General features: G+C 26.2%; 1 protein-coding gene across 1 annotated transcript; it reads right to left on the bottom strand.

The window, feature by feature from the left end:
- Nucleotides 1-2,093: 2,093 nt before the first annotated feature.
- On the bottom strand, nucleotides 2,094-3,105 carry LOC126550643 (uncharacterized). The gene is made up of 2 exons (XM_050202565.1): nucleotides 2,572-3,105; nucleotides 2,094-2,516 (listed from the first exon to the last, which is right to left on the bottom strand). The coding sequence occupies exons 1-2, from the start codon at nucleotides 2,858-2,860 to the stop codon at nucleotides 2,152-2,154; spliced, it is 654 nt and encodes a 217-aa protein (XP_050058522.1). The 5' UTR covers nucleotides 2,861-3,105; the 3' UTR covers nucleotides 2,094-2,151.
- Nucleotides 3,106-11,223: the final 8,118 nt, after the last annotated feature.

Here is an 11,223-nt window from a genome sequence, read left to right on the forward strand (position 1 = left end):
TCATCATATATTATAGCTTCATATAAGAAAATTGATCGGGTCTTTTCTAAATTGAATTTATAAAAGTTTTTTATAATAGAACCTGTAGCATCTACTATTAGTTTTGGATAGGGATTACTACTACAATATTTTCTATACATGTGAATTTGTTCTCCGCTATGATAATGAATAAAAAACGGATGACTCCCCATGTCATGTAAGATGTTTTTATAATCATTTTCCGATTTCATTATAACCAAAGATGTAATTGTATCATTATGTCGTTTTGTAGAAGCAATTTTTCTTGATTTTAATGCTCGTAATGTATTTCCAGAAGGTATAATTGGTGGATCTGGATCTCCTAACGATAACAAAAATATATAGACGGTATTGAAATACTCGTTGTACAAAAACCAGAATATCAATAGTAGTATGAAACATTAACAATGTACGTTTTTATTTTACATTCCGAGCGGATAGCTACAAAAGTACATAGTATATAGTACAAAAGTTATTTTTTTTGAAATATGAATAAAAACAATTTGGCTCTCCAAAAAATCTTGAAAATTTAATACAAGGTTACTTATGAGTTGTTCTTAGTGTAGTTGAAAAAAATCAAAAATCGTTAGTCACAATTTTTTTTTTATAAGCGTTAATAATTCAAATTATTACGAAATATGCAAAAATCGCGAAAATATGCAAGTTAAAAATTCATAAAATATTTTCTTTTCATACCTATTGTTAAAAAAAAATTCGCTGGGACAAAATACTTGAAAATTTAATAGATGATTCCACATGAGTTGTTCTTACTGTCATTCAAAAATTATAAAAAAACATAGGTACAATTTTTTTTTATTAATGTTTGAAGTGCATTTTTTCGATTAAATCGACAATTGAATAACCGATAAAATCGACAATTCATTAACCGATTAAATCGACCGATTAATTATCATTCGATTAATCGATTTTTTTTAAATAAGTAAAAATTAATCGATTAATTAAAATAATTGAGCAGCCCTAAAGTTTACTATTCAAAAAAATATTAATTCTATTAACTAATTAAACTCAATTCAATTCTATAACATATAAAAACAAATGTAGATTTTGAAAAAAAATAATTTGGGTGTATTAATTACTATGTTTATAAATTATCATCATTTATCAGAGAATTTACCTTAGGTACATCAACAATATCAAAACATTCAATTTTAGTTTTGAATGAAAACGGTAAATGTTTTTATCAATAGTTGTTTATCAGTTAATAAATATGATAACAAGGAATTAATCCACGTGATAACAACAGTTGTATTTATTATTTTTATTTTTTTACGGCAGAATAATAAGATATACTTTACCCGCTATTACCACTTTGTACACATTTCCCCTATTTATGATTCATAGATTTTCCTTATAATGGAAAATTATTGAGTAGCATCTTATGGTTTTTTTTCTTATAGATTTAAATTAAAAATCAGAAAAATTGGTTATTTTTCGAAAATTTTAAATTAATTAATTCTAAAAAATTCTTAATTCTTAATTCTAAATTTAAAATTATTTAATAAAAAATAATATAATATACATGAAGCACGAGCGTCTACATTCTACAAATTATATATTATTAAAAAATATTGATTATAACAAAATATATTTCATATTTCAGATCTTTTTGTTATACTCTACAATAATATATCTATATATAATATTATTTACAAATATTTGTGATGCAATTATAAAGCTATGTTATATCAGTCGATTTTTTAATTTACATTTTTCTTATTAATTTTTTTTTTTTTATTATTCAATTGATATTTATATCATAAAAAAAAATATTGAGCAGTTGTACTTATTTTAAGAGAATAAAAGAAAGGTACAGTACTTCAAAAATAATTTTTTAAATAAAATGTGAAGATACAAAAAATGAAATGACAATAATTACCTATATTCATCAGGCGCACTGCTTCATTCTCTCTGTATGTTTCACAGGAAATTTTATCGTCAACTATTGACATCAATGCTTTATCTATAGCAGGGCCTATTAATCGACGTTTTTTTAACTTCCTGTGTTCTAGTTCAAAGTTTCCAGAAAACGTACATTGCATAATACCCTTGATATGATGAAAATGTATTTAATGAAATAAGTAATTGTTCAATAGAAATATTTAAAATAAAAAACTACCTTGAATTTTCAGATGGTTTGTCTGAAACAATTCCTTTAAAAATTGATCTACATACGGAACATCTACCATCTACAGTTATATAATAATTTCCAAATTCATATACTTTTGCTCTTTTGAACGCTATACAACAAGGTAATTTCGTATGTTCCCAAAAAAATTCTGCTAGTAAAGATGTCCATGATCCTTTCGGAAGAATATAGTAGGATCGAGTACTATTTTTTTTATTCATACGATCATTCATCTTGTAAACTACTTCCTGGGGCTGTATCTGTTTCCATTCGTCGGTTGAAAAAGTAAATGTAAAACATTTAGTTGGTAATTTATTTAGTGTATCATCACTGCTATAATCACTAGATTCATCTGCAATAATATTAATTTTAAAATAAGTGATGTAATTTAAATTTAAAACGCCTACCTATTAAGTTTGAATCATCCCGTTCATTGAAGCTTTCCATATTGACATTTTTCGAAATACTGTGAAAGTCAAATGTTTGCTCTTTTTGAAAACCTAAAGCTGCTTTCACGTTATGACGATCGCGATGCACGAACACATGTATAGCATTCTTACTAACGACGCCATTTAGATAAACACTTATATCGTGCCAAATTTCATTTGATGCCACAACAATTTCTAATGAAACAAAAAAAGCAATATAGATCCAGTTATAAAAAAGCGGGCAAGTGAGTGCCGCTCTGCTGTACATTAGGTGCCGTATGGATCATTATTATATATTATAGGAGTGTTAAATTTGAATCCAATGATAGTTATCATTGTATACGAAAAACGATTCTGAACGAAGATGATTTGTCAGCCTAGGATATAATTTCTAGTGGTTGGTGAAAAAGGTGGTTTATGTTTTAATGGCCTGAATACAACAAAATTTAAGTTCTTTTATAATAATTGTAAGCTAAACTTATGAAAAACCTTGTATTAAATTTTCAACTCTTAGCTACTTATACAATAATTTTATGAAATAAACCTACAAAATAATTTGCAAGTATTCATAGTTTTGACGAATTTTTGTCAATATTTGAACTTAAAATGCTAATAAAAAAAAAAAATTGTTCCTATGTATTCTTATAATTTTTTAATCACTATAAGAATAACATATGAGGAACTTTGTATTAAATTTTCAAGTATTTTGATAGGGCCAAAAAAATTTTATCGACACTTCAAAAATATTTTTTCAGAAAAATTGAAAATTTCAGTTGTCTATAAATAACTCAAAAAAAGTCAAAATTTTTTGAAAATTTAACTTTATACAGATACCACTGACATTAACATTTGGTGAAAATTTCAAGTATTTTCAGTGATTAGTTTTTGAATTACAACCATAAAAAAAAATCGATTTGGTCGAAAACTGGTTTTGCGTAAAAATTGCCGTTTTTCCGTCATTTTTTTTTTTTTGTTTTTCTCGATTTTTTTGAAAACTGTTGGAAAATGTTAACTTTTTACCTCTATAATGCACCAAGGATATTCACTTTTACATCGGAAACCACCCCCATAGTTTGAAATTGGAGCATTATTTCGACTAGTTATGCTGTACACAGACACAAAAAAAAAAAAAAAAAAAAAAAAAAAAAAAAAAAAAAAAAAGTCAAAAATCAAAGCACTATTACTATTCCAAAACGTGATGAGACACAAAAATAAAGAATAAAAATAAAAAAAAACACACATCATTGTAAAATTAATACATTCATCACTCCGTTCAGAATCTAATAAATATTTATAAAATAATAATAATGGCTCATTCAAAAATATTCATAATCAAAAAATAATGAGTAAAACAAATGTTTTTAATATTTCATAAAAAAATAATAATATTTAAAAAGTTAATAGAAATTATAAGTAGAAATAATTACAATTTTTTATTAATATTATGAATATGCATCAATTTTATGATTTTTTAGATTCGAAACGGAGTGAAGAATAATGTATTAATTTTACAATGATGTATGTTTTTTATTTTGGGTGTGTCATCATGTTGTGGAGTAAAAGTAATAATTTAATTTTTGACTTCAGCACTTCTTTAAATAGGAAAATTCTAGTTAATACTTGTCACAGATATCACACTAAACTCAGAATTAAAAATAAAAAACAATTTTAATTTAATTATTATGGTATAAGAATATTTTTCTAATGCATAAATTCTAAATTAAATTATTTCATAATTTTCTGAATTATATAAGCTTACTAGTATTTCAATTACCTACCTATAGTATACCAGTTAGGTATGTTATTTGTACGAAAGGTATTTAAAAATATTTTGTGCTACAAAATACAAACCTTTCCAATTTAAATACCTATTATTATAATGAATAATTTATAGATTTAAAAGTCTATTTGTATATTATTTTATATTGGATATTTTACAATAGTTTCAGCAAATGCTAACAATTTAAATAGTAAAATACAAACAGGTACACAATTTATGTTAACATACATTTATGATCAGGGCCAGCCGTGAGTGGATTTTGGAAATATTTACCAATTTACCAAAAAAGCAATTAATTATAAAATTACAATGAAAATATTATACTTATATAAAATTTACCTATACCTAAAATAAATTTATTCATGGAATTTTGGGTATTCACAAATTAATAATTTGTCTAATTGATCAAATTTGTAAAGGTTTATTTCTAGCGTTTTCATTAAAAAGTGGATAGTTGGATAGTATAGATACGTAGTTACAGTATCTGAGCAGATACCTACAGTAAACTTTTTTATGCGAACGTAAATGTTTCGATTTATTCGTATGTTAGACTAAATTCAAATCAGCTTGAAACTATTCTACTTGACTGTTTTCCAAAGATCTACTACTTATATTATACATCTATACTTGAAAAATAAAAGTAGGTATAAGGTAGGTACTTACCTTTTTTTCCAACGGCATTAGTAGATATTATTTTATCTTTAAATTTTAAAACAGCATCAATAATGACTGATGCTGGAAGAGCTGGTTTTCGACCAGCCATTTGGAGTTAATACAAGCACTCAAAAATAAAAAAAATAATTACAAGTTCGTCAGGTATTCGTTTAAATAAGCACTGGTAATAGTTAAATATTCAATAACAGATTCACTCATAACATGTGACACGGGTTGTTGTACACGTGGTTCTCCCGAATAAAATGGTAAAATCGTTAACAATAATGTACCTAGACGAAATAACATATTATAATTTATATAAATAGCAAATGTATACAGAACTATTACATCTACACATTATTATACCTAATAACCACAATTGAAAAACGCATGCCTGTCAGCTAAATATCGTAATAAACGTTTAAAATTAGAACAAAAATTCAAAACAAATTAAAATCCAGGACTCTTGCCCTGCAACACATAGTCAATTATACAAGTATACCTATGCGTATAAAATAAAATATATTAATATCATCATGAGTATAATATTAATAATACAATAATTTATGCAAGATGTACGGTTCCATTTTAAAATAAAAATATGAATATTACAAATTATCAAATATACAATAAAAACAAATGTTAAAAAAAAATCATATTATAACTAGTTATCATAAATATCTAAAAAAAAAATACTGAATATCTAGATATCATATATTCTATAGATGTACCGTGTACGGCTCAGCCCAGTCCTACAATTTTTTTAAAGCCCGGTTCAACACGCTGTAATGGATTGCAAACTATAGAGCCTACAATACTAACAGTGAATACATTTATAATTATTTGCATATTTAAATTTTTTATATTATTAATAATATTATTATATTATTATAATTATTATAATAATATTATATTAATTTTATAAATTATTTTACAAACATATTGATAAGTGAATACATTTAAATTTTTGCATATTTAAATTTTTTATATTCTGTTTTTGGAATAACGTTACCCCAGCCCCCCGACTCAAAAATGGATTTTTCTCGTAGAACGATTTGCGTACAAATTTCAAAAATGGTCGTACAAATTCATACAAATTACGTACTAATTATTGGTATACTTAAAGTTGCTATAAACAGTGTTTAAACGGTTGCGGGGGGCTGGAATAACGTTACCCCAGCCCCCCAACTCAAAAATGGATTTTTCTCGTAGAACGATTTGCGTACAAATTTCAAAAATGGTCGTACAAATTCATACAAATTACGTACTAATTATTGGTATACTTAAAGTTGCTATAAACAGTGTTTAAGCGGTTGCGGGGGGCTGGAATAACGTTACCCCAGCCCCCCAACTCAAAAATGGATTTTTCTCGTAGAACGATTTGCGTACAAATTTCAAAAATGGTCGTACAAATTCATACAAATTACGTACTAATTATTGGTATACTTAAAGTTGCTATAAACAGTGTTTAAGCGGTTGCGGGGGGCTGGAATAACGTTACCCCACCCCCCAACTCAAAATTGATTTTTCTCGTAGAACGATTTGCGTACAAATTTCAAAAATGGTCGTACAAATTCATACAAATTACGTACTAATTATATATAGTAAAATATTAATTATTTTTAGAAGTGGGGGGGCCGGCGTAACGCGCGTGTTAAAACTGAGTAAGCTAAGTAAATAACATATCAAACACAATAAACAACAAACTAATCATCGACTGAATAATCGAATTCTGAAACTCTGGTTTCAAATAATTGAATACGAGTAACAAGATAATATTTCCGTATTTGCTTCATGTTTAAATAATTAAGGACGATCGAACCAAGTCCGAGAACTAAATCTCGAAGTCAGTTTTCTCACCAGTAAAGCGTCGACGACGATTTGAAAACAGTTTTTAATCTTTGCGTAAACTACGAAATATTAACACACGCGTTTTCGATGTACAACAAGACAAGTGAAAAAATATTCAATTAAATATTATATATATTATATATGCTGTGTATACTCACATAGTATATTATTTAATATAAGGTCATAATATGGTGTATCAACAGATAAAAAATATCACGATTTCGTTTCATTTGTTGTCATGACATCATTGATATTTGTCGATCGAAAATTTAAAACAAATGTGGAAAAATATAGTCCGTTTTAATAAAACAGTCGCGAGTTTGCAAACGGTTTGGAGACTCTTCAATCTTTACTAATAGTTTATTTTTTTTATTTTAATAAGAGTGTCGAAGGTGAAAAAGGAGTTAGTAGTTCAGAGTTCTTTATTGTTTTACAATCGTGGGAATGACTTCAGGTGCTAGATCCGTAGTCAAAGTGCAAAAAAATGTAGCAATAATTTAAGTCTTTATAAAACGCATCGATGTATTATTTCCGACGATAAACACAGAAATCGTGACGTGTTCCGTTTTGTATGTACCGTTTAAATTTATAATATTATGGAATAATTTTATTTATGAATTTGTTGAAAGTACGAGCAAATATAATTTCACAAATGTATAAAACACAAATATTAATACAATATTTACACAATCATAATACAAACTTATAGATACACGAAAAATACAAATATAAATATACTTGAAACAGTTAAAACCTAATTAAATTAACAAAAAAAAATCTATTACAGAGCTATAGTGCTATACATGTCATTGTTAATACACACTATAAAATGAGTATTTTCGATTGAATTTTCACTGTACGAAATAAATTTTGTAAGGAAAGAAATTAAGTCTTAGAAGTTATATTATATGTAATAAAAAGGAAAAAAAGTGAGAAAATTATTTTACAATCATTTTTTATGGAAATCCATCCGCCGTCCGCCTTTTGTCTCCCCGAACGAGGACAGTGCGATGAAAACTAAGTAGGTACAACTGTGAAAATATATATTCTAGTCTCTAGGTGATTAACTTTGAGTCCGGAAAAGCAGTAAATTATAACAATTTCCGGCATAAGCATACGATTTGCTAAATATGATTGGCTGCATTCCTCAGGTTCCACAGCATATATAGTACCGTACTCAAAAATTAAACGCACACTTGAACGCATTACAAAAAAATTATATAAAAAGGGCAATTGAATGGACTCGATCAGTGAAATAATAAATCAAAACTTTGATAAGTCGCACTTTCGTATAAGTGCAGTTGCGTAAAAGTTAAATTCAAAATCAAAACTTTAGTTAAGTCAACAATCGTGTTTCAGGCAGCTCTACGACGAGTACCGTCAATGTTATAACTTATAAGCAAACGAGATCTGTAATATGTGATATACCTATGAATTTATTATACATATACCTCGAATCATTTGCCTTTCATCTAAGATTATTCTACTATAGGTACACTATGTTTTCACGGTGAAGTAACGATGTATGTCGATAATAAAAAAAAATCGTAATGGTTATAACTTATTACACACAATATTATAATATTAATTATAATTCTATTATCGCACGTATAATTTAAACACATTCGTTTATCATCGCGGTGTGAACATAATTTATATGACGTTATAAAAGCGTTATTAAAAAATTGTATTTTTATAGTCAATTTGCTCGCGGCGGACAGTAACATTTTAATTTTTCATCGGACTATTAAGTATATATATATACAGGGTGATACCTCCTACGAATACGTGCCAACCTACTTCTTATTACAATCCACCGCCCAACTACATTTTAAAACTTTGAAACTATTGAAATACTTAATAGTAGTTACTAATTAATTATTCAACAACAAAACTATTTGCATAAATTGGCAGTAACTAAGTACTAACAAAGAATTGTGTGCATTATATATATTATAATATATAAATAAAAGATTTATTTCAAGTTTTTTTTTTTTTTTAACAGAATACGAGATAAATTAAAACGATTATGACTCAGTTAAAGTTTTTCAAAAGTTTATATAAGCCATATCAACTAGAAAAAAAATGTTAATAGAAAAAATACAGTGAAACACCCAGTACAAAGTACATACAAAGTAGTTATATAGCTGAATCATAATATAGGAAGTACACATCCATTTTTGTTTATCCACACATAAATAATATATAATTATTATTGCACGTGCGTCGTGCACGTAATGCATGTTTTTATCATTTGAACCACTTATATTACACAAATATATAAAACTTACGCGTATATATGATATTATAGTAGAATTAGTTTTCATACAACATTTTTTAGACACATTTTTAGACTATACACTGACTTGTGAATTGTATGTAAATTTAGTCTAAATAATATACCGTAAGTATAATTTTCTATGTAATAAGTACATAAATAATATCATATCATATATTATTAAGAAATTTGATTTATGTTTAAATGACGAATATTAAGATATACTATAATTTTTAGAGACACAAGTATTCTGAAACTTGGAAAATTATGTGTTGATACGATGTAATATAATATGAAACATCGCTACTGTAGTGAAGAAAAACTAATTTTACACTAGATCGATACAAAATGCTACGACAAATATAATACACAACACGACGGTGATAACAATATAATATAGTTTATTAAAATTTAGTTGATGCTATGAAAATGTACATAACTATTAATATAATCTTTTAGTGCCCAAGGCTTGGTAGTGAATCAATAAAGAAAGTCGATTATAATTTATAATTAAATTTAATGAAATAAATAATGATTAGGCGTTATAAAATAAATATGTTTACACTATACACGGTATGTATTATTTTTTTTCGTTACTTTTTTTAATAGACTATAGTATATTGCAGTTTAAGGACTAAGTTACAATAATTTGTAACTGTAGACAGTTGACTACAGAACATATAATAATAATAAATTTCTTACATGGACTTCAGCGGAGTATTATTTAATTTATATGTTTTATAATAAATATTAACTTATAGATACATCGTAAAATTGTATACGGAGGTTAGCCGAACAGAGACAATAATAATATTATTGCAGTACAAATATACATGATCAACACGACACTACAATAATATACATTATTTCTGTATACATAATTGCAAATCCATTTCAACTGTTCTGCTGAGCAAAGAATATATTTTTTTATAAATACCTAATATTCACGCGTATGTTTGTGACTTGCTATTTAATTGTGCATGTTTTTGTCCTATGGAAAATAAAAATAAAATAACTATCGTCATGGAGTTTTGGAGCACGATGAGTTACGCGTCCACTGCCGTCAATCTAATTATTCGCCTATATGTTTCGTTAATAAAATATAATAATTTAGCTCTATAGGATTATTGAATATACCAACTAAGACTGCAGTATAATATAGTGTCGTAGTGTATTCACACAATAACAATAATAATAATAATAATAATAGACATATTATACGATGGTGATCGTGAAATTAATAGTAAATGTGTAGAATAATATTACAAGTAATATCTTAGGTCAAGGATGTTTGTATGAAACGCGTTATTAAAATAATTTCTATGAGTATGACGGTATATCTTGGACGATTAGTAAACGGAATATCCGTCCGCTATGTGTGTTATCCTACTAGAGTATTATAACACGTAAAATAATAAACATCTACGCCGGTAAATTGATGATATTATTCGAAGTATTCGTGTTTTATTTTTTTCAAAAGATGAGGTAAGCGTAGTAAAATGAGTATCCAACTTAACTATATATCATATATATACCAAAAGTAAAATATAACATGAAAATGTGTGATAAACGTTTACATATTTTTAATGTTTAAGTTTTCTTAAGTCATTAAATTGAAAAATGCATTTTTCATATATATATATTTCAAAGCGTTATTATTTGAAAAATGGTGAGATATATAAAATAAAAGATCTCAAAACGCAAATTAAGGTGACTAGTCTCTTTAATTATACTGTTGCTAAAAGGATTTTTTCTTTCACAAAAATGGAAATTGCAATAAGGGAAAAAATACAAGGTTATGTTTACTAAAATGAAAACCAGAAAATATGTCGTTGATTAATATTTTATATAAAAAAAAAAAAAATATGATAAAAGGAAGATGTTTTACATTAAAAAAATACTTTGGTATAGGTACAACGCATAAATAAAGATGATTAATATCCATTGTAGTTTGTTAAAATTTTAAATAATACTTATTAATTTGAAAAAATAATGAAAACAAAAATGTACGATATACTATTGTAGAATACTGCAAAAATAACAAAAACTAATTGATAATAGCTTAACT

Source organism: Aphis gossypii, chromosome 3 (assembly GCF_020184175.1).
Source record: "Aphis gossypii isolate Hap1 chromosome 3, ASM2018417v2, whole genome shotgun sequence".
NCBI classification, from domain to species: domain Eukaryota; kingdom Metazoa; phylum Arthropoda; class Insecta; order Hemiptera; family Aphididae; genus Aphis; species Aphis gossypii.